Raw genomic sequence first — 24,612 nt, 5'->3', positions numbered from 1 at the left:
ACACAACCCTGCCAGGGAACGGTGAAGAAAGACACACACAGAGAAGCAAGGAGAAAGGGTGGAGGAGAGAGGGCACATATCCATTCTACTGACGGCTTTCCTCTTTCTCTCTCACACACACACACACTCTCCCAGACACATCCTCTGCTCAGAGGCCGACAGGAAGGGAGGGAGCTGCCTAGCTGGGGGAAGGGAGAGAGAGAGAGAGAGAGAGAGAGAGAGAGAGCGAGAGAGGGGGGATTACATGGGGAGAGAGAGGGGAAAAGAGAGGGAGGGCCAGGGAATTGGGAGGGAGAGAGAGAGAGAAAATGGGCAAGGATAGGAAAGGTTTTTAGGGAGAGGGTGGGTGAGAGAAGAAGGGGGGACATGGGGCAGGGAGAAGGGGTGTTGAAGGTATGGGGAAAGTTGGGAAGAGAGAGAGGGGGGGGAGTAAGGGAGGATTTGAACGGGTCATATATTGTCATCCCTCTGGCCTGCCAGTCTTTCCAAAAAAAAAAAACACAGACCCATTGTCGACACTGAACAAAGCTTGTTTCTTTTTTGGCCATATGCACAAACGATTGTGTCACTGTTCTGTGATCTTCCACAGCTGTGGGATCCTTGTGGAGTTCCACTAGTAATAGCTACTACCTCTAAGGGACTTTGTTTATTTGTGGAACAGTCAAGTCCTGTGACCCCTTTCCCCTCTACTCTGTTTACGTCTCACAGCTTCCCGGACCTCTTCTGAACAGTGTAGAGTAGACCATGCCAAGTGGCCCAGTGACTGGAGCTAGCATAAACTAACTGGGGTATTGCGATACCATTAGACGAAAGAATTCTTTGTTCTCGTGATGTGATTTCAGTGCTTGGGCTGAATCTGTACTTAAGACTTGTGTGTTACCCATATTTTAACAGGGGACCCCCCACCCTGCTGAGCATTAAGAGTTGAGGAATTTTATTTTTTTTATAACACGGTTCTATTGTGAAAATAACAAATTTACATGCTCACAACGCCTCGCAAGCATGTAGATCGGCTATTTTTCACAATTTCTGCTTCTAATATTTCACAACTTGGCCAATGTTTAATTTACCATTTTAGAGGTATTAAAAAGTCCTTAAATTGTCACTTTAGAAATGTGCATATACCCTCTATACACTTAAACTTTGTTGTTTTTTTTTTACTGTTGAGTGAGAAAACAATGTTTCATCTGGGGACCCCCCAAAATAATTTGGGGATCCCTCTGGGGGTCCCGACCCACAGGTTGAGAACCACTGATGAAAGGAGAAGGTGAGGGGAGAGGTTCTGATTGCAGGATGTTGGGTAGAAAACATTCTCAGGGTGGCACCAGAGTGGTAACAGCAAGGCTGCTGATCTACTGTTATATTGTCACACTGATAGCAAGTATCATCCCTGATAAACAAGCAATGCATTTGTGCCACCCTTTTGCAGTATATAAAATTGGTAACCAACTGTTTTTATTTCTTGAGCGGTGCTAAACCGCTCCTACTGTCTGTAATGTGTATGTATGAGTACGGAACTCCACGTATGGAGATAACCACCGTCACGGACGTATGAGTATGAATGTCCGTATATACTGTATGACAGGGTTCCCCAATTAGTTTTCCCCAAGGGCCGAATCATGTCTAGGGTGCCAAGCCGAGGGCCACAGCATTGCTTGGGTGGTGTTCCCGCTACTCCAGCGACAGTTCAGATATCGTCGTTGTCGGGTGAAGATCTTGTATGTCCAAAACCGTTTGTTTGCATTTATCATTTTAAAAATGATTTAAACTAGTGAAAACAGCCGATCTACAAGCACACAACGCCTCGCACCGCGAGGGTGCGAGGCGTTGTGTGCTTGTAGATCTGCTGTTTTCACTACGTTTGTGCGACGGCCTTGTATGATGAAGCAGGGCTTTACTTTGCGAAATAACGTACACATTTGGAGATACGAGGTTTCCACCCAACAACGACGATATACTAGTGTTGTTGCTGCTCTTTTACCACCATTATTACTGGGGTTGGTGGGGGCCAGACAGTAGCCCCCCGCGGGCCCCAAATGGCCCACGGGCCGCCTATTGGGGAACCCTGCTGTATATTATAATTATTTTTATTAACTTGCTGTATGAACCCTGCTGTATGAGCACGGAACTCCATGTATGGAGATTACTAAAGTCACAGACAGAATGGCCCATACAAGGAAATATTATGCACGTGTGTCGTGTTTGATACCAGTGTATTGAGACGGGAAGCACAGAGAGAACAGGTGGGACATGCAGCTGATGGTCCGGCAGGCCAGGAATCAAATCGGGGACCTGGTATGAATGAGCCCTAACAGCTCTGGAAGTCCCAAATTGACCTATACAAAGTTCAAAAAAGAAAAGAAAAACTTAGTACATCCAAGTACTTCCCACAGAATAAGAGTCCTGAGCTCATTGAGGTCTGCCCTACACAGCAGTGTATCCTAAAGTGTGGGTGTGGGGCTCCCCTCCACTCGTCATCACCTTGAGCTCAGCAACTCCCCTCACCACCTCCACCCAGAGAGGCTGGGGAGGAACAGGAAGTCTAATTCTAGACCACTTCCTCTATGACATTCCTGACCTGGGCTGACTTCCTGTAAGACTCTCCCAGACGCAGTAGGTATCCATGTATGGCCCATCAAGTCATCTCCTATATGCACACATGTATGCTAATTTAGTCACAACCATATATGGAGGGGGCCAAGGAATGGGAATTCCATTGGCTTAAAAACTGACATTTGACAGGAAAAAGGAAGGAAGACTATTTCAACTTACCGTACATAAGTTTACAGATAAAGACATTCGTTTAGTAGCGTTGCGGTTTTGTTTGACTTATGGGGAATGATGCAAATATTTCATCTGTTACAACAGGCAGTTTATTTTTTTTATGACGGCAACACCCATGACTGTATGAAACCAAAAATTGCATATATTGCATTTTATTCTACACTACCTTTATCAAGTGCGAAGAGTTCAAAGAAAACGGTCCAAAGTCTAACGACGACAGACTACACAGAAATACATAATGAAGAGCAGGAAATAAAACAGGTAGACTAGAACACATACAATGCAGCAGCTTCTTTAATATCCCTTCAGAAGCCATAGACAATTTGATTTATAAATGCCCCCTTTGCTCTGATCAATAGTGTCATCCAAAACAGTTAAATAAAAGTATACAGGAAAACAATTCCCATCTTTAAACCCATCACGTAAAGAAGAAACAAACAGACTGCTGGAGAGTACTGTACGTCTGGGATGGAGGTGAAACCCCCCAAGATACAGATGAACCAATCTGAGTTCCCTACAGATGAACAGGCATGATAGGAACAGCCTTTAACACAGTCTGAAATGTACCTTAAGAAATGGCACAAATTAACAAAACCATGAAAACAGAAAAGACAACACACCGATAGTGTGTCTGTTGTGCAAGGGAGGCACGTTAGGTCGGTATTGAATGGAGTCAATTCGGGTGATGTACAGGAGTTAAAAGCTTGTTAAGGCCTTCAACAGATTATTTTAGAAAAGGCATAAAGCTTGCGAGTATAACAAAGTCTGCATCAAATCCTTCCCAGACAGGAAATGGATAACCTTTTATTGATTGCACTAATCTTAAATACAATCCGGTGCATCAAGTGTCATACAAATTGCCTCCATTGCAACACAAGCAGCAGGCCTACATGTTACACCAGTAATATATTTTGTAGTGTCACCTGGTATTTCACAGACATTCATATCCTACTGGACTCATTAGTTGTGATGTTAATGTTCTTTACAATCCTTCACAATGTATATTAGTACTTTATTCATATATATATTTATAATATTTATTTACCTTTCCAGTTCAATGTTATAACAACAATCTTCTAAAATTTGAATAATAATGCAAACTCTAATAACACTGAGACAATCAAATGGCTATTTCCCAAAGGTAGTGATCAACACAAAATATACTTCATAAAGCCATTTACAGACTGCTCTCCATCATGCTCCTGCTGCTACGAGCCTTGACCAGTTGTGTTTGGGTCTCGGTCTGTAGGGGTTGGCTCCATGTGTGGACGTCCAGCAGAACCTGGTTTAGTTTCTCCATCCACTCGGACTGCTCCTCCTTTGTGTCAGCCGAGAACCAGCACCTGGAGAAGGATGAAAATGTGTTTACCGGTATATAGCAGCAACAAACCTTCATATAAATGATAACTAAAATAGGTGAAGGTTGACTTTATGAAGAAAAGAAAGAAAAATGCGCATTGGTAAGCCCAGCAGGAGTGACAATTAAGGCCATTTATAGTTACGTATGGTTGATTTTGTGTACTTTTGGGTGAGAGATTACGTACAGTAATTCCGTCGACATGCATAGTTCCTCCTCTACGTTATGTCCGTGCCGACCGCTCTCTGTTGGGCCGCACGCCACATTGTGCCTCGCAGCACAGAACAGAATAGCTAACAAAAGCGAAGCAGCCAAAATATGTAGAACCACAGCATGATTTCTTGACCCGCCGACGTGATGTTATAAGTGGTAACAGTCTGGACTGCAGGTTCTGCTGTCTGTCGGCAAAGTTGCTTCGCGGATTCGCGGTAAATGTTAAACTCCGTGAGGGTACAGATTTAACCACATATGGATCAGGACCCGGAGTGATTATAACAAAACACACCCGCATATAATTCCCAAGTATATGATGAGCCGCTGAGCTAATTAATCAGCTCTTCTTGTGTGCCTCGTCTTGTTGGCAGCTGTTGGAGGAGGATAGGCGGTGTGTGTGTGACTGTGTGATAGTGAGTGTGTGTGTGTGTGTGCGTGCGTGCGTGTGTGCGCTCTCGTGCGTGTGTGTCAAGCCGTCCTGTTGCGACGTTCCTTTTTTACTGTTTCTTGATACAATATATTTCTCATTGGGACACATAGTTTGAGGACCGCTGTCATAGAGCAGAGGAAAAGTAATTTTCCTCACTACTGCGCCTACGATTGACAACGGTGGCCGTGGGTACTTCTTGCTACGGATACATCTTGTACGTTCAGTCCGTCCAGTTGGGTGCTGTACGTAAGGGTCCGTATATGGAGCTAAATCATCCGTCAGTCAGTCAGTGTTACGTACTGGGAGTCAGGACAGTCTTTATCCAAAATATTAAAGACTGTTATTCGTCTCAGGTACTCAATTATTTAACCAATAAAAAGTTTTAACAAGAGGTTGTGACTAAATAATTAACTGCAATGGTCCATTTCCTGAAAAGTAAGGATTTTGGACATTGAAGGTTTCCGCCTGACAGCGGTAGTATGTGTGATAACCTGATAGAGGTAGTATGTGTGATAACCTGACAGTGGTAGTATGTGAGATAACCTGACAGTGGTAGTATGTGTGATAACCTGACAGTGGTAGTATGTGTGATAACCTGACAGTGGTAGTATGTGTGATAACCTGACAGTGGTAGTATGTGTGATAACCTGACAGTGGTAGTATGTGTGATAACCTGACAGTGGTAGTATGTGTGATAACCTGACAGTGGTAGTATGTGTGATAACCTGACAGTGGTAGTATGTGTGATAACCTGACAGTGGTAGTATGTGTGATAACCTGACAGTGGTAGTATGTGAGATAACCTGACAGTGGTAGTATGTGTGATAACCTGACAGAGGTAGTATGTGAGATAACCTGACAGAGGTAGTATGTGAGATAACCTGACAGTGGTAGTATGTGTGATAACATGACAGTGGTAGTATGTGTGATAAGTAACCTGACAGTGGTAGTATGTGTGATAACCTGACAGTGGTAGTATGTGTGATAACATGACAGTGGTAGTATGTGTGATAACATGACAGTGGTAGTATGTGTGATAACATGACAGTGGTAGTATGTGTGATAACCTGACAGTGGTAGTATGTGTGATAACCTGACAGTGGTAGTATGTGAGATAACATGACAGTGGTAGTATGTGTGATAACCTGACAGTGGTAGTATGTGTGATAACCTGACAGTGGTAGTATGTGAGATAACATGACAGTGGTAGTATGTGAGATAACCTGACAGTGGTAGTATGTGAGATAACATGACAGTGGTAGTATGTGTGATAACCTGACAGTGGTAGTATGTGTGATAACCTGACAGTGGTAGTATGTGAGATAACCTGACAGTGGTAGTATGTGAGATAACCTGACAGTGGTAGTATGTGAGATAACCTGACAGTGGTAGTATGTGTGATAACCTGACAGTGGTAGTATGTGTGATAACCTTACAGTGGTAGTATGTGTGATAACCTGACAGTGGTAGTATGTGAGATAACCTGACAGTGGTAGTATGTGTGATAACCTGACAGTGGTAGTATGTGTGATAACCAGACAGTGGTAGTATGTGAGATAACCTGACAGTGGTAGTATGTGAGATAACCTGACAGTGGTAGTATGTGTGATGATAACCTACTTGGCTGCAGCGCCCTGGCTGTCATCGTCCTGTTTCTGTTCCAGAATGTTGCTGGCCAGCTCAAAGGTGAAAGGTCGCGCACAGGAGACCCTCTTCACAGGCTTGACACACTGGCTGGACGAGCTGGACAGAAGGATGCTGCCCTCTGGTGCCTGGGAGGGAAAGGGAAAAAAAAGAAATTAACTGTCAGTAATATGTTTTCCATCCCTTTTACAGTAATGTCCCTTTCCAGCTTGCCACAAACACCATGAATAAGGCAAAAGAAATGTATAAATACAACCGAGAACAACCGATAAGCTAAATGCTCAATTTGATGTTGTATATCTCTGTATAGAGTTATTGACAAATATATACAGTACATATACATGGGTATGTGGGTCGTGACCCCACTGTTAGGCCCCAAAATAATAATAATTTTATTGATAATATAACAAAAATCAAACCTCGGTTCGAAGTGAAGCAGTGAATTTGTATTCTATGTGTTCTAGATCTATACATTCTGTGATCTATACTTTCTATGTTCTAGTTCTGAATGAATGAATGATTTTGTCTGGAGAGCCAAATTGTCATGTGAAGCTTAGCCAATCCTCAATTCTTCATTCTGGACATGCACGGGACAGACAAAACTAACCAATCACAGCGCAGAGATGCACGGGACAGGTACGGGACACACAAAGCCACACCTTGGATTTGAAGCGGCTTTCACCGCTTCAAAAATAAACAGTGACAAATACATAATAACTTAAAGTATATGGGTAGTTCCATTGAGCCAAGGTGGAACACAATTGATTGATCGTAATGAAAATGCAAGCTGTCTACCCGAATGGCTGCTGTGAGTGGGCCGTGAAAGACTTTGGGGATTTTCAAGTGGGCCCTGATCCAGAAAAGGTCGACGCGGCGACAACCACTGACAAAAACCTCTGCATAGTAACCAATATAGATGCATATATTTAATGAACAGAAATAGGACCGGTCTACGGTTACTGCACCTTGCTTTCCCTGTCATTGGGATGGTTCCAGTAGTGCATGTGATGTCCATCTAGGACAAAGAATCGGCGGTGCCACGCCCCACATTCCGTTATCACCTCAAACATCGTCTGGGGATAAGGAAGTATCAGTTAAATACATACACTCAGTATAACGACACATAAGTATCAATTAAAAACACACATTTTGGCAATAGTCTCCCTAGTGAAAATTATCTTGTGGTTATTTGGGATGTTTAAATCGAAAATGGCAGATCTACAAGCTCAAAACACAGCACTATTTTTGCTACTTTTGGGTGACACTGTAGTATGACGAAGTAGCAAATTAATTGATGAAAAAACTAAAAGTTCAGAAAATTCAAGGGTCTTAAAAAAGAAAGAAGTTATTCATATTAATGTAGCCTGTGTGTAATTATGTGGAAACAAATTAGAACAAAAAGAGACATTGAGTGAATGAAAGACAGACAATAACAGTACTGACCAGGAAGCCTTCATGCTGCACATTGGAGTGGCTCTCACTCTCCAGATCCAGGTAGATGTTGCCCTCTAGAGGCGAAAGGAAGGGCACCTAGAGTCAGAAGAAGATAGGGATGTACAATCAGTTATGACACTATATGGAGCTCATTGAGTTGAGGGCATATCAGAAGAACTATTAAACAGAAGTACTCTAGATTGACAAATCATTTAACTACTTGAACCCCACATCCATATTCTAGGGGGAACATTAGCCGATCTACAAGCTTGTAGAAATGCAAACTTCACAAGTATTTGGTTAATTCCACAATGTTTGATATACATGCTCAATATGCAGTCACAAATTCTACTTCCTGTATGACGACTTTTAGATGTTTGCAAGCCAAATGAACATTCAATGCAATAAAGTCTATATGAAGTCAAACCTTTCCAAATACTTCCAAAAGCTCGCTATTAAAACCTCTACAAAATACAGCAAGTCTACTTGATTTCTGACATGCAAGGAGGGAAGAATCACAAGCAAACTATCAAGAGTACTAGGGCAGCGGTTATTTTGTTTGCACTGAGACAAGAGATCAGAGGTTAGTCTCTAGAGAAGTGAAGTGAGAAGAATGGAGGGGTGACAGTGTTATGAAAGACTGAAACCTTTTCCTGAAACTCATCTCCCAGGAGCCTCCTGATTTTTCCTTCAAATTTCATCTGAGTGAAGAAAGCAAGAGAGACAGAGAAATAGGGAGGAGCAGACACATTACATCACCAGTGATCCCACCCTTGTGTAGAAGTCATTATGGTGGGAAGAACAGCAAAGAGGGTAATTGTGTCAGTGTGTAATAAGACAAATGAATAAACCTCTAGGAATAAACCTCCGGAATACTATAGAGGTCTAGAGGACAGGACCGTGTTACATAAACACAACAAGGGAAGAGTTTTTCATCATTAATAAACAGTTTCCCCTTGACACTGACAGGTCCATACCAAATCTGAGATTACATTCAGCAATAGATTCAGTTTAAATTAATTTACCTTTAAGTGCACTGCCACACCGTTTTCAAAACTTTTAAATAACATATTCAAGCAATGATAAAGAAAAATATGCATATGCATTCTGCATATTTAAAGAGCCTAGCCCTTAAGTACCTTGTCCAGAGGGAACTTGCTCTGTCCCAGAGAGGCCAAGGTGATCTTGTGAGAGCCCACAAGACAGAAGTTACTGGAGCGACGCGTGTTCATGATGGGCAAAGTGGCAGCTAAGGAAGGACCAAGGAAAGAGAAAGGGCAAAATTCATCACAGATCGTGTTCTTCTATTATGCTCTTCTGCCCTATGAATCTTAAGCCTATAATTCAGGCTTCCACCGCTTGGAAATTGTAGGTAAATAAAACAGGGAGTTTGGCAAAAGTCCCCACAAAAATGACCATCCATACGTCCAGATAAAAAGACCAATCACAGTGGAGCTCACACCGGCACAAGCACAAGCAAACAGTGAAATGTATATTACTCAAAATGACTCATGCCTCACCATGTTGCTCCAAAATAAACAGGGAAAACATGGTTTGTTAAATGGAGGATTATAAAAAGGTCTCGACAAGATTGGACTAAGAAATAAACAACTTACATGTTATACTGTTGTTGCTGGAACGCTGCTGAAAAGCAAAGAAAAGGTTTGGTTGATACAACAATAAGATGGAAGGGACTTTCTAGGGTCAAGCACCAATTAATTGGCCAAGAAATAAAACAGGACACTCACCATAATGGTACTCAGAAGCTTTCTTGGAGTGACCTACAGTGAAGGTATATAAAACACCCAAGTGACTATGCATGTCCTGTATGAGTACAATCTTGCTAAATGTCACATGTCAGAGGAGAAGTAATTTACCCGTGGCTTAGTAGAGGAGCCGTCCATGTTGCAGGTGTTCCCAGAGGTCTGGGACTAGACAAAACAGATGGACATTAAATCCTCAAATCATTTAATATGACCGTGACAGACGATTCTCATTTTTGTTGGTGAAGAAATGCAGTAATTGACCATTAACTGATTCATGAGAAAGAAAAAGAAAAGGGCCTTCTCACCAGGCTGTAGACTTCCACATCAATCTCAAAGTTGGAGCGAATATCCTTCCTGAAGATTAAGGATTTAAGAAATTAAAAGCATTTGATAAGTAATTTAAATACCGGTATGAGCAATGGCTGATGTCAATGTCTTTGCTTTTAGATGGGAATGTGGACTTACAGAGTGACAGTGGTGGGGAAGGAAATGGTGTCCCCATTCTTGGCATCTGCAGCTGTAGCCAGAGGGGTGGCAACAATGTTGCAGGGCCCATAGCGGATCAGGACAAAGAAATAGTGACTTGGCTGACCTTTGGAGGGTGAGAAAATCAGATCAGAGGCTGACTCGCATCATTTTCTCTTAAGCTGTTGAAGTTATTTTTGAGAAATTGGTCACGGATGACAGCCATGTTATTTTAGTGAATTCATAATCTCAGACTGACCACCCAGACAGGCTGTGGGACATGTACCAAACCAAAACAAATAAGATGTGTCCCAGACGTACAGTAGTACCCAGTACATTGACAGAAAGATGGATATGTTGTGTTCTACCTGTGCGGTTGCGTGAGGAGTACACAAACTCCACCTTAAGAGGGAGCTGGATGTTGCTGATGCCAACAGTCCCCCTGCAGGGTGTCAGGGAGGTGGCACTTCCTGCTTCCTCAGACTCCAAAAGCCTTTCTTCCCTCAACCTCGCCACCTCTGCCAGGAGGGCAGCACGCTTTTCACCTGACAACAATCGGTTTGAACATGAATAAGTAAAATACAGTGACTGACAACCATAGAGATGAACCATAGAGATTAAGATTCTACAGGTAGCAGCAATGCAACTACTGTGGCATGTGCTAGAAATATGATGTCTGTGTTGGCCCGGAAACTTCTGAGCAACCATATTGGCTCTGCTCTTCAGAACCATGACCATGCATTTATCTAATAATAGCGACTGTAAGCAATGCTACGGCAACGGCAGATGACAACGGTAACCAGAAATGATCAGTGCTGGATAGATAAACCTTCCGCCGTCGCAGCCGTCCCTACAATGGCAGAAGCTAGCTTTCCACGTAGCGTCTACAACACCTGCTGCGTGGTCGCATCGCCATGGGAACCAAAGAGTTCAGTAACAGGGGTGGGATCCCGTCGCGGAAGGCTGTTTGCTTAACGATTTTGACCACTACGGCGATTACGTCATAGCAGCCGTAGTCCCGCCTTGCGTCACGGTTGTAGAAAAGGTCTGCTTAAACTGCCTAAAAACAGCCACAAGCCACCTTAAGAATTGTGTTTTTTTCAATATGGTATGTCCAATCAAAAGATGATACATATATATATATATAATATATATATAAGATTATCTATCATCTCTACAGTGTGATACGTACAGGAGACGAGCAGTAGTTTCTCAGCTTCAGCCTCCGTCACTGAGCCTCGCCCATGCTCCTCGTCAGTGCAGCAGCTTAGAGCCTGCAACGTCTGGCTGATCACCTTCTGCAGTTTCGCTGCCTCCTCATTTAGAGCCTGGACAACCATGGAACAACACACAATATCAGAGAAGGCTCCAAACCTCTCAAAACAAACTAATTAGACTCATCCAAGGGTTGGGGCCCATGACCACCCTTTATGCAGCACATTATTATAGCATAGGATGGCTCAAAGTAGAAGCTAGAGTAGATCAATTGAAATTTGGGCTGACATATAAAATTATAATGCATCGCTGCCCTCCATGCCCTCGGTACCAAATTATCTGATTGATTACCTAAAAAGAGTGAGCAACTCTCACGGCTATAATACTAGAGGGAGCGCAAATAAGGATCTGGTGCCACCCATTTTTAAAACAAATATGGGTAAATTCACCTTTCAAAACACTGCCATTCAGGTGTGGAATGCTCTCCCCCCTTCCCTCAAAAAAAAAAAAAAAGCAATTCGCTGGCGTCATTCAAAACTGGCTTAAAAGTTCATCTGTAAGCTGTTCATATGGAGAGGTAAGAGATTATTCAGTACCACCTACGATAGTACTTCTACCCCAACCCCAACTTGTGAATAGACCTCATGGTTAGAAATGTTTTAGAGTCGTTTTATATTTTTTGATGTTATTGTTTCTTTGGTATATGAATGTATCTTGTCCTGCTAGTGAATGAATGCATGGGACCTGAATGGAAATAAGACTACATGGTCTTTCTTCAGTGTTATCCTTTTGGACCAAAGTGCTTTGTACTGTATGCATCTTTTAATGTGTCTAATAAATAAATCAATCAAAAAATAAAAAGCAAAGGGAATCTCTATTTATCTATATCTTAATCGTCGAGTTCGCAGAACCAGCAGTTCTGGAGGGCACTCTCCAGAACTTATCCAGCTAACGGTGACAGGGGGGGGGGGGGGGGGTACATTGATGTACAGTCTGCAATCCACCTCACAGACCATTAAAAGAAGACAGATAAAAGTGTTCACACATACCAATATCTTATCTTTGACGTTGATAATTTGTGGACGGGACTTTACTTGGGCCTTCCTCTGCATCACAGGAGTCACACTTTGAGAGGTAGGTGGCTTACTCTGGCTCTGTGTACGATAGGCACCCACGCTGTCAATCAAGAGATCATCATTATCAGACAGGTGGCACAGAGAGAATAGACCCATCGCAAAAAACGCTTACGGAGTATACAAAAATTTAACAAGTTAGATTCAAGTATCACTTGCCTTACAAGTTGTTACTCGCAAGGGACTCATCAGTGTATGCACAGAATTGATACATACAGTATAGATTATCTGGGTATTCATCATTGCCCGATGTTAGATGCCAAGGCCAACAACAAATGCAGAGTGATATATTGATTTGTCACATTCCTTATTTACTCATCAAGCCAATGCAAAAATGTATCATTTCATCATCATTACTGTCTACAAGGAATCATTACCTGTATAAAGGAGAGGACTCTGCAGGAGGGGTACTCAACTTCTCTGGAGTCAGGAGCAAAGATGGAGGGTTGGACAGGCTCACTGCCAGCCTCTGCGAATCGAAGGATGGAACAGTTAGATATACAGGTATAAATAATGCAAATTCACAAACATTTTAAAATTGGAATGCATTAATCTCATTGCTCAATTGTTTGACAGACATTGTAGAGATGCAGCACCGTTTCACAATCAATGAAAATGTATTTTTTGTGGGCCCTGAAATTCTCACATTTGTAAAAGTGGAAGTGTTGATAATGCATGATAAAATAAAAGACACAAGACAAATGTGTAACTTTTTTTTAACCTAGTCCAATGCCGTTGAGAACACATGAACCTACAGTTCTGCAGTACCTGCTGTCACAGTACTTAGTGCAGTAGCCATTATCACAGTACTACTATGACAGATGTGATCATCAAGTTTGAAGTCGATCGGTCGATAGTTCTAGAGTTATGAGGTCCAGTGGAGGACAGACCCACACAAACAGACAGGGATGGAGCTGCGGGGGTTTACAAGGCTATAGCTAGATGTTTTCTCAAAAGCCACAGATCTAATTATTTGTATATTTGTTTATAATTAGTAATAATAATACAACAACGCATATAGAATATTACAGGAATAGCAGGAGGCTTATCAGATTCAGTTTATAACAATTGTAATCAAGAGTGAAAAGTGCTCTAGGCAGAACAGCATCTACAAGCTCGCAGATCTACAAGCTCGCAGCTTGTAGATCTGCGACCATACCAAAAAACCTACAAACTACTAATAAGGCAAAGCCCCCGATCTGGTGAGGACCTAGCTCCGCCTCTGCAGGCAGACAGATTCCATGCATTTATAGATACAAGTAGAGTCATTAAATGCTTTAAAGGAGTAGTTCACCCCCAAAATGACTTTTTCTCTTTTGATTACTCACGCCATGGAGACTTGGCGTAGAGTCAAGCCATGGAGACAATAGATTTACCCCCATGGATTCCGGATGGGGACTCAAATACATTTGGGTCTGCCATCCGGAATCAATGGGAGTAAATTTACTATAATCAAATTATTGTCTTAGGAAAAATATTATTGAACTCAAGAAGTCTCCATAGTGTGAGTAATCAATAGATAAAGTCATTTTGGGGGTGAACTACTCCTTTAAGAACTTTAAATATCGGACTACAATATATATTTTCATGGTCTTACCATAGGAGTGACCACAGCCTCTACAGATTTGCTGAGAGGAGACAGGATCCCAGCAGGGGGGAAAGTTAGTTCGTCTCTACTTCCGTAAAGCGACTCAAACCCATGCCCCTCTTTGACGTCCTCGTCTCCCTCACTCTTCTCCTTCTCAGAGTCCATCTTGTCTTCAGAACAAGTGACAATACCGCTGTCCTGGTTTCCAGTGTCTGCATCATCCCACGTCCGCTCTGCTTCCATCTTTCCAGCATATTCCAGAACCTCCCCAAACATCTCGTCTATCATCTCCGCTGTGTTGGCCTCGTCCTGAGAGTTCAGTTCAGCCTCTGGTGAGAAAAAACATCCCAACACAGGCAAGTTAAGTCAAATAATAAAGATGCTGACCCTTATGGAATGTTCACACGTACAGTAGTGTCAGTCGTCCCCCAGTCAACTCTGGGTGGTGGGTCGTTGTTGGAGGAACAGAATGTGTCATGCAATCCATTATTTGAATTGTGAACATGCCCTTACCTGACTGGTTGGTTCACAGACGTGTGGGAAAAAATGTATAGAACAAGAAACGACAGTCCTTTTATACCAGCTTGCGCCTTGTGGAGCAGTTTAGTGGCCTTGTAATGTGGAATCCACTGGGAACTGAATTCCGTCGTACTATTTATATTATAATATAAATGGTAAGACATAATATCTAAAATATACATTCACACTTGTTCTCCTGCTTTTTAGTCTCCAGCTTTTTAGCCAGTAGGAGATTTTGGCAGCTAACTATCTGTAGATCAGCTTTGCAAGCTGGTAAAAAAAGACCAGAAATAAATCACCAATGTGTTTCAAACATGTGCTCAGTGTTGTACGAAATTCACTTGTGCCAACCGGAGTAAATACTAGAGCCCGACAGATACTGAGTTTGTCCGTTTTATGTCATCAGTATATGGAGCTGAGTGACTTGTTTGCGACTGATGCACATCAAGGTTGGACAACACACTCCATATTTGGGTGTAGCTGCATTGGGAACTCCTTATATGGTTATGGCTGATGAGGTCCACTCACCGGCTTGCAGACAGTTTTAATATAGGATACAGATTACACACACAGAATTGTTTTGCAATGAACGATCCCTCAAATGTGGTTATCAAATTATCAATAAGGCGTAAGCCAATATTGGCCAATGAAATTGGCCAACTGATAATCGGGCAGGCTCTAGTAAATACATGCATGTCCATGTCCCATATTAAACCTGTGCTTACTGTAGGTGCAACGATCACCATAGTTTCTACCGTCTTAACCGTTCCCCAAATGCAGCCACTGTGCTGAAATGTCTTCCATAATTATGCTGCTGTATTCATCTCACCTGACGAACTAGACTCTTTTGTGGGCTCCGAGTCAGACAGGGTTGAGTCTTTGATTAGCTTGGACTGATATATTTCTGTTTCTGATCCATTGTGTTCCTCTGCCGATAAGGACTCCGTCTCCATGTCCTCAAGTTCTTCAGTTCTTGGGAACCCAGTAACCTCTGTGGGTGAGTCACACTCCTCTTGTCCTTCAGTACATGCAGCGGGCTCAGAGAAAGTGTTCATCTCAGACAGGGTTGAGTCTTTGATTAGCTTGGACTGATAGCTTTCTGATCCATTGTGTTCCTCTGCTGATGTGGACTCCATGTCCTCCTCAAGTTCTTCAGTTCTTGGGAACCCAGTAACCTTTTGTCCTTCAGTACATGCAGCATCTTCATCCTCAACTATACACAACTCTATGTCCCTGTGCACACGATCTTGAGGGTATCTCCACATCTTTGGTTCCTCATCCATTGATGGTTCAGTTTCCTCTCCATATGAAAGTCCATCAAACTTATCATTTTCGTCAATTGAGAGGGAGACTGGCCGGTCTCTCCCTGCAGTTACTTTGAATGACTCTTGGGTCGTCAGTGCATTGGGGTCACCTACAATTGATGAACACTGTTCTTCATTGGTAGCCAACTCTGATGCACCTGCCTCTTCAGTAGCAGCCAACTCTGATGCAATCTGGTCTTCAGTAGTAGACAATGCTGATGCACTCTTCTCCTCAGTAGGAAACAAATCCGATGCATTCGGTTCTTCAATAACAGCCAATTCTGATATACTCTCTTCCTCAGAACCAGCCAACTGTGACGCACACTGGTCCTCAGTAGTAGCACACTCTAACGCATGCTTCTCTTCAACAGCAGCCAACTGCAATGCAGGCTGCTCCTCATTAGTTGATGAACACTGTTCTTCATTGGTAGCCAACTCTGATGCACCATGCTCTTCAGTAGCAGCCAACTCTGATGCACCATGCTCTTCAGTAGCAGCCAACTCTGATGCACCATGCTCTTCAGTAGCAGCCAACTCTGATGCACCATGCTCTTCAGTAGCAGCCAACTCTGATGCACCATGCTCTTCAGTAGCAGCCAACTCTGATGCACCATGCTCTTCAGTAGCAGCCAACTCTGATGCACCATGCTCTTCAGTAGCAGCCAACTCTGATGCACCATGCCCTTCAGTAGCAGCCAACTCTGATGCACCATGCCCTTCAGTAGCAGCCAACTCTGATTCAATCTGGTCTTCAGTAATAGACAACGCTGATGCACTCTGCTCCTCAGTAGCGAACAAATCCGATGCAGACTGCTCTTCAATAACAGCCAACTCCGATATACTCTCTTCCTTAGAACCAGCCAACTCCAATGCATGCCGTTCCTCATTAGTAGCCAACCCTGATACACTCTGCTCTTCATCAACAGGTGACTCCAAAACAATGTGTATGTCAGGTTGACAGGAACTTTGCTTCCCTTTCTCATTTCCCTTCTCATCATTCTGCCCTGGATGTCTTGCAGCCTCTGGCTCTTTCAATTCCATTCCAACCTGCCACTCTGTACAGCTCTCTAGTTCTACAGATAAGACAGGAGCTGAGGATTCACAAGTTGTGTTTTCACCTGTTAAAGAGTCACAGTTGCACATAACTATACTAAGTCATAATAATTTCTTTTGGCACACGTTTATCCCAGTACAATAGTCTTCTACACTAAATATGTAATATCAAGCCTGTTTTCTCACGTTAAACCTTATTTTGGTTACAAATGTACCTCTTAGAATTCCTCACAGCATAGTTTTAATCCTTCTGTGTGTTCCTGCCAGAGGGTCTCACCTGTGGTCTTTGGCTGTACCTTCTCTGTACTAGATGCAATATCTTCAGAGTAGCTTCCATCTTTCATTTCAGCATCACCATCTACCTGCTGGAGCGATAACATTAATGAATACCATAGGATTAAATACCATCACAGGAACTAATGGTGAATAATACCGATACGCTACAATGGTAGCGATGTATGCATTTATTGCATTACATGCATTTGAAAAAGAACACAGAATGTTACATCAGAAATTAAAGGTTGTGTGCCAAAAAGAGAATAGAAAAGTGGAGCATTTTCACAAATCACACAAACACGGTGCTGTGCATGTTTCTGAAATAGAAAGGTGTAATGACAACATTTCGACAAAAACACAAACGTTCAAAGTGGATCCCTTGAACCTCAATTCATGTTTATTGATCATGAGAAGAAGACAATATATCTTTAGTGGCAAACCCACCGACCCAAAATCACAACTAAGACAAGAGGTGACCGTTATCCAACTTCCTAACTGAAAGTCACATTTGGGGCCATGAAAATGGGCACTTTCATCAATAGATATGTTGAGGAATGTTTTTCTATTATCCTTATTAATTAATGTCAGCTCGGTGGCTTTATAGCTCAAGTTATGGTCGGTATTTTTTGTGGCAAAATGCTTGTTATTGTAATAAGTTTTGTAATATTTTTGTAGAATTAGTTGAAAGAATTATTGTCTTTTGCCAATTTCCTGTTTTCATATACATTTTATATCTGATGCCAATTCCTAGTTTCTCTGAGGGCCATATTGCCCAACTCCATGACCCAAAATGCTGCCCAGGTGTGCAGCTCTTAAGTGACTGAGCCTACTGCACAGTTGTAGTTGGTAGAAGCACTCACATCCGAGGGCAGTACAGGAGGCCAGATTCTTCTGCTACGTGTAGGCGTAGGTGCCTTCCAGTCAGAGGACGGGCCAGGAGAAGCCGTCTCCTGCTGATATACACCATGTATCATTATCTGTAACAGCTATTGGCAAACTATTTCAAATCTTGATTAAGATTTGAGAGAAGCTGCTGCTTTTGTGAGAGCAAACGTGATGCATACAAATGATTAAATACAGTGATGCAGCTGCCAATAGTCCTGGCCTCACAAATATTACTTGTTGATCTTCAAGCATCAGACACATGCTAATGCAACCCAGACTCTTCAGTTTGACAACTGGCTATGGACAATACACAGGGAAACCCTATGGTCAAGTCAAGTCAAAAATCAAACATACCCATTAGAATCCGACTTAAACACAGAGGCCCTCTAAAAACAGCAATAGAATAAAGCAAAGTGGAGTATTTTCACAAATCCCTACAAGGGTTTCCAAGGTTTTCATTTCACCAAAAACATGATTAATGTTGTGGACCCAGTGTGACTTGGTTTTTAAAAAAAGTGACAAAACCCACCAACCCAGAAACCACAACTTAAAATCTGTGTAGTTATTCAACTTCCTACCCTGAGAGGCAAACCTTTGTGGCAATGAAAATGGGCAGTAGATACATCCAGTAACTTTTCATCAGAGTTTGTTCTCCCTACAGAATATCATCCAAAAGGATTTTATCTGTTGCCAATTCCTATTAAGCCTACTGAAGGTCTTAATGCCCACTCGCATATCCACAACATGTTGCCCAAGTGGGCAGCTCCAAGTGACTGAGCTGCAGTTGAATCACTCACATCCCAGAGCTGTGAGGGAGGCCAGATTCTCCTGCTACGTGTAGTAGGTGCTGCTATCCAGGAAGAGGAGGACGGTCCAGGACAAGTTTTCCCCTGCTGAGATTCACATAACACCCTTTTACACAGCCTGATGAAGGTGGGAATGTCGGACTATTATTCCACCCCGCTGTTCAGTATAAAAAAGGTGCACGCATTTAACGGGCTGCATTGTTGTTTCGCAGTGGAGCCAGCAGTGAAGGTAGTCACAGCTGATAAAACTGTGATGAACAATTTCAAAGAGTTTTGCTACAGTTGAAAATGTTCAAATCAAACCTCCTGACCCACTTCCAACATATCCCTTTTCACTACATGACCAGCTGACATTAAAGACAGACAGTATTTTCATATTGTTACAAACCATCAACTGACGGTGAACAAGTATTAGTTTATACAAAGATAAGAAAATCTGCTTAAAGATTGACTACAATTCTCAGACTTCGAAATGACCCAATTTGAAATGAATTACAGATTTCTTCAGTGTTGTCAGTTCTAACACATTAATGACAATGTCAAAATGTAATGAATGATCACGTAATTTTCTACTTAATACTCCAATGCTACGTCTGGGTACCACTGCAGAATTAATTACATTTATTCCAATACAGACCGTATCACATAACTAACCAGGGGTCTTCCACATTTTTGAGCAGTGCTCCTGGAAGGAGCTAAGCTCCAACGTCTGGCTTTGTTCGGTTCCTAAAAAATGTCAAGTCTCAGAAAATGTCCAGGCCCTAAAGTAAACTGAAGCGTGGCCTACATCTGGCCTACATCTTGGCACTAACAGATCAAAGTTTGTTGTACGCACAGGGTCTCATTGGACAAGCTTCGCAGGACTGCTTGATGAAATTAACTCGTAAATAGCACCGCTCGCTTTCTTCAGAGCAAGGAGCCATTATTTGAGAGGGAGAGAAATGAAGCAGGGACCCCTACTACATACTGTATACATCTTTTCATAGATTTCATAAGATGCTTCATAGTCTTGTTTGACAGCACTATCAGTGTTGTGTAATTTTTTCATGTTTGTTTAATGTTTACACATGATCTTTTGTTAAATGTTGGATTCATGTTATAATGAATTGCATTTTTATAGTGCTTTTCAAGTGCTCAAAGCGTTTTACAATGGTTCATTCACTCATACATTGGGAGGTGAAGTGGCGAACAGTCGACGCCAGCGTCCTCACTTCCCACATTCACACACCAATGGTGGCAAGCTGACACCGACCGTCTCATTGGAGGCAGTGTGGGGTTCAGTGTCTTGCCCAAGGACACTTCGACATGTAGACAGGAGGAGCCGGGATTTGAACCGCCGACCCATGGACCATTGGCAACCTGCTCTACCTCCTGAGCTACAGCCGCCCCAATTAATTGTTAATGTGTATTTCCAAACAACCAGACATTTAAACCCTGTAAACTTTACCTTATTTGGCTCTGTTCTTTGTCTTCTCTTTTTGCCCCCTACGTCAAACTTCTTCACTAAAAGCCAATCGTTTGATCTACAAGCATGCGCTTGGATGTAGATCTGCCATTAGTGGTTCATAAAAAAAATAAAATAAAAAAAAAACCATCACGGAACATTTGGCAGCCCCCCTGTAGTAACTGAGGACCCCAAGGACCCCCTGTTGAAGACCCATGTCAAGCGATACAGAGCCACCTACCAGACAGTCGCTGGACCCTTTTCAACGTGATTAAAAACCTTTATGGGATTTGGAATGCAAACACATTTTCAAGATCTAGTGGCCGTGAATCACGTTTGACTTTGACCAAAAAGACAGGCAGACACTAGACAGACATAATTGGAAATCTGAAAACCAAAACTCACCTCGGCCAGTGATGGGTCCGAGTTGCTCCTTTTCAGCCAGAGATTGTTAGTAATTGGCTGGGACTGGGAGAGCAACAGGCGCACCTGTTGTTCCCTCTCCTGATGGTGAGAAGACCGAGAACAAAGACAGAACTGAGCAACTACCCAGGGAGTAGAGACAATATTTAACAATACAACTACCATATCCACGTTGGTGGTAAAAACCTTACAGTGCATAAGAAGCATTTTGCCACAAAAAATACGGACCATAACTTGAGCTATAAAGCCACTGAGCTGACCCTCAGTAAATGTACCTGCTTAATGCGGGAAGCTTCCTTGGAGCTGGGTGTCACATTGCCCTGGATCTTCTGGTGGATGCCAGACACAAAGTTGGAGAGGGAGCGAGGGCAGGTGCCGGCAGGACTTGCAGCAGTGCTAGCCTCAAACAAAGGGGCCTTGAAACGCTCCAGGCGTTGGTTGAATTCACCTTCACCTGGAGGAAAGACAAGAACACCACAAAACAAATATCCGAGTGACACCAGGCTCAAATAGGTAGCCAGATAAAGCCATGTCTACAGTGTATCATTAATATTATTTTAAGCCTTTCAACAACAGAAGTAAATATCACTAATGTAAAACATAATTTGCCTTTGATGATTTTGAAATCATTAAATATACTGGTTGTTTATGGCAATGATTAGTCCTGCATTTGTTACTGGCAAAATCGATTGATATAAGTTCATTTGATTAATCTGGTCAATTTGTACTCCGACAAGTTAAGCCTCGATCATAGTCCAAGGTGAAGAGCTATCACCTCACCTCACAGTGGTGTAGTTTTCTAGCTATCACCTAAAAATGTATATCAAAGCCTAGGTGATAACTAGAAAACTACACCGTGGTGAGGTGATAGCTCTTCACCTTGGACTATGATAGAGGCTTTACAGTAGTACTTAGTTACTCAGTGCTAGACACAATTTTATATTTTATATTTTTTTACCGAAAGATAGGCGTGAGGGAATAAAAAAATGTGTGCGTTTCCACCCAGTCTCACCAAGGAGGTGTTGTCTGAAGCCCTTGTCCTGAAGAAAGGATGGGCTACCACCAGACCCTGGATCAGATTCAGCCCGAGCCAGAACAGGTCCTCCTGAAATAACGATTCACACAGATACTGAGTGGTTTGAAAAATAAAAAATCTGACATTCTCCCAGACTTAACTCAAGGGTCCTGCAAGCATAAAGTCTGTTGCATATCCAATCCTACTGAGCCGGAATGTTTTCATAAATACAGCCCCTCAGTTTAAAGTATGGAAAATGTGACTAGAGGCATAAGACCCTCGTTAATACAGCAGAACCACGCAAAGATGCATTTGTGGCAATCAACCACAATATCAAGACATTTCCTGAAATGATAAAAGCTTTTGTAAAAGAGCCAAGACCAGAGATGCCATGCCACCGACAACTGACAAAAATGACAAGCAAACAGAAGACTGATTTATGAATCGCAGATGTCTGTACGTCGCAGAGGCACAAATCAGGCTTGAGATATTTGCAGCCAACAGTTTTCAGTGTGCTGCATCTTGTTACAGTTGCTGCAGAGCACAAACAACCTATGACTGCTGTGAATAAAGGAATTGATATGAGAGATAGTTTGTTACTGTAAGTAGGGGTGGGCGATATGGAAAAATACAAAATCACAATATTCTTCCAAGCTGTATCACGATACACAATCTTATGATTATTTTTCACTTCACATAGTTTTTTATGGTCATATTACTTAACAGTACAACCACCCATAAGGTAACAGAAACTAAAAGAAAAAGGAGCAACAGACCATTTAGACCAGTGGTCCTTAAAGTGGGGTCCAGGGACTCTGTGGAATCCTTTTGGGAGGTCTAAATTTTACCCTTACAAGAATATAAGGGTTCTAAGGGTTTATTTGTATACGGTCAGTCGTGTCAGAGTCAAGGGTAGACCTTGACATTTTAAAGTGTGAGAAGTTGAGAACTACTGATTTAGACCAAAATGTAAATGCATTCTGCAATGAATCTCAACAATTCAACAGGATTTTTGAAGCGGTGAAAGCCGCTTCCAATGAGTGGCTTTGTGTGTCCCACGCCCATATATGGTGATTTCAGTCCAGAATGAACAGGTTTTTTCAAAAACAAAATGTGTGTTTCATGTCCACATATGGTCATCCCAGTCCAGAATGAACAGGTTTTATCAAAAACAAAATGTCTGTCACCTCATGTCCATATATGGTCATTCCAGTCCAGAATGAACAGTTTTTATCTATCCCGTACGTCCAGAATATCAGTCCAGAATGAATAGGGTTTTTCAAAATGTGTGTCCCATGTCCATATATGGTCATATCAGTCCAGAATGAACAGGTTGTATCTGTCCCGTACGTCCAGAATATGTGTGTAGTGTCCGTCCCGGTCTTATGATTGGATACTTTGAGGATTGGTCAAGCTTCACATGACAATTCGGCCCTCCAGATAAAATCATTAATTCATTCAGAATATAAAGAATGTATAGATCACAGAGTTCATAACTCTAGAACACATAGAATAAAAGTTCACCGCTTCACTTCGAACCGAGGTTTGATTTTTTAAATAAGGCTCATTGTATCAATCACGATATACACGATATCTCTGACAAGGAATATCATGGACATTGTATTGTCTCAGCGATATTTATCACCATATCGCCCACCTGTAAGCACTGATCTTTGTAGTTATTTTGATCATTTAATATTGGCCCTTATTCTTTCATCATAAGAGTGTCGCACAAAAGTAGTAAAAACTGCAGAGCCAGTAGATCAGCCATTTTAACTACTTTAAATCATTTAAAAAAGGATCCGTTTGACTTACTAGGTTTCCACTTGACAGCACAGCAGCGATACAAGTTCTGGAAATTACTAAAATGTGATAGAACGAGTTCCAAGTATCTAGTCTAGAGCAGTGGTTCTCAACCTGTGGGGCAGGACCCCCAGGGGGGTCCCCAAAAGACTTTTTAATACCTCTAAAATGACAAATTAAACATTTGGCCAAATTGTCAAATATTAGAGGCAGAAATTGTGAAAATAGCAGATCTACATGCTCACAACGCCTCACAACGCATTTGGTGCAACTACATTTGGTTTTTGCATTCCCAAAAAAGCAAAAAATGTTCATGATAAAAAAGCAACAATTTTTCATGAATAAATTCAAGAAAAATCTAAGAAATTCCATAAACTTGAAAACAGATTTGAGAAGTAGTGGAAATAGCCGATCTACAAGCTCACAACGCTGCGCAAAGCATTGCGTTGTGAGCTTGTAGATCTACGGTTTTCACTAGTTTGGGTCCCGGGCAAATGTTTAATTTCCGTTTTGGGTCACGAGCTAAAACGTTTGTGAACCACTGCTCTAGAGCACATGCCGTCCAGTTTTTGCCCAGTCAGGTTCAGGAGTGACACCTTTCTTACCTGCCCGTATCTGAGAGAGCTGCTGCAATCGGGACCTAACCGAGTTGATGGCAGGTGTGTCTGGCTTTACATCCAGCTCAGCTCTACGTCCTGAGGTTGATGGTTGTGGACTGCGGTTCTCCTGGCCGGATCTCTCCAGGCGCCGGCGCTTCTGGCCATCATGCATTTCTAATACACATGGTGGGAGATGAAACATTTAAGGCCTGCGATGGGACTTGCGAGACATGGCAACTGAATTTCTATCTGGAGGTCTAGCTGAGAGACAACCAAGTAATTCAAAAAGGTATTAACATTACTTATTCCTTCATACACGTTTGCTTATGCTCATACACTCTGCCACTCACAGTCTCACACATGCATACATGCACACCTGACGGCAAGAGAACGTTGTCCTCAGAATCTGAAAGAGGAGCCCTTGGCCTTTTCGAGCTAGCAGCAGTGTTTTCCTCT

General features: G+C 42.3%; 1 protein-coding gene across 1 annotated transcript; it reads right to left on the bottom strand.

Annotated features, from left to right (window-relative positions):
- Positions 1-3,827: 3,827 nt before the first annotated feature.
- On the bottom strand, positions 3,828-24,612 carry anln2 (anillin, actin binding protein 2). Its single transcript, XM_080736471.1, has 22 exons — positions 24,533-24,612; positions 24,163-24,330; positions 21,752-21,844; positions 21,015-21,193; positions 20,722-20,820; positions 18,042-18,131; positions 17,183-17,267; positions 14,039-14,358; positions 12,819-12,910; positions 12,358-12,484; positions 11,286-11,421; positions 10,462-10,638; positions 10,094-10,220; positions 9,934-9,982; positions 9,740-9,793; positions 9,611-9,643; positions 9,479-9,506; positions 9,002-9,111; positions 7,872-7,958; positions 7,394-7,501; positions 6,405-6,556; positions 3,828-4,127 (listed from the first exon to the last, which is right to left on the bottom strand). The coding sequence occupies exons 2-22, from the start codon at positions 24,326-24,328 to the stop codon at positions 3,962-3,964; spliced, it is 2,478 nt and encodes an 825-aa protein (XP_080592597.1). The 5' UTR covers positions 24,329-24,330; positions 24,533-24,612; the 3' UTR covers positions 3,828-3,961.

This window comes from Nannobrachium achirus, assembly GCF_963921795.1.
Source record: "Nannobrachium achirus genome assembly, chromosome: 11".
Lineage (NCBI taxonomy): Eukaryota > Metazoa > Chordata > Actinopteri > Myctophiformes > Myctophidae > Nannobrachium > Nannobrachium achirus.
This window is presented reverse-complemented; position numbering and strand designations above follow the sequence as displayed.

Excerpts from the sequence above, each read along its gene's own strand:
- anln2 (XM_080736471.1), bottom strand. The coding sequence starts at position 24,328 with ATGCATGATGGCCAGAAGCGCCGGCGCCTGGAGAGATCCGGCCAGGAG. Across the intron at positions 20,821-21,014 it reads AAGCTTCCCGCATTAAGCAG|GAGAGGGAACAACAGGTGCG; the intron begins GTACATTTACTG and ends TCTCACCATCAG. Across the intron at positions 17,268-18,041 it reads CTCCTGTACTGCCCTCGGAT|GTAGATGGTGATGCTGAAAT; the intron begins GTGAGTGCTTCT and ends TCGCTCCAGCAG.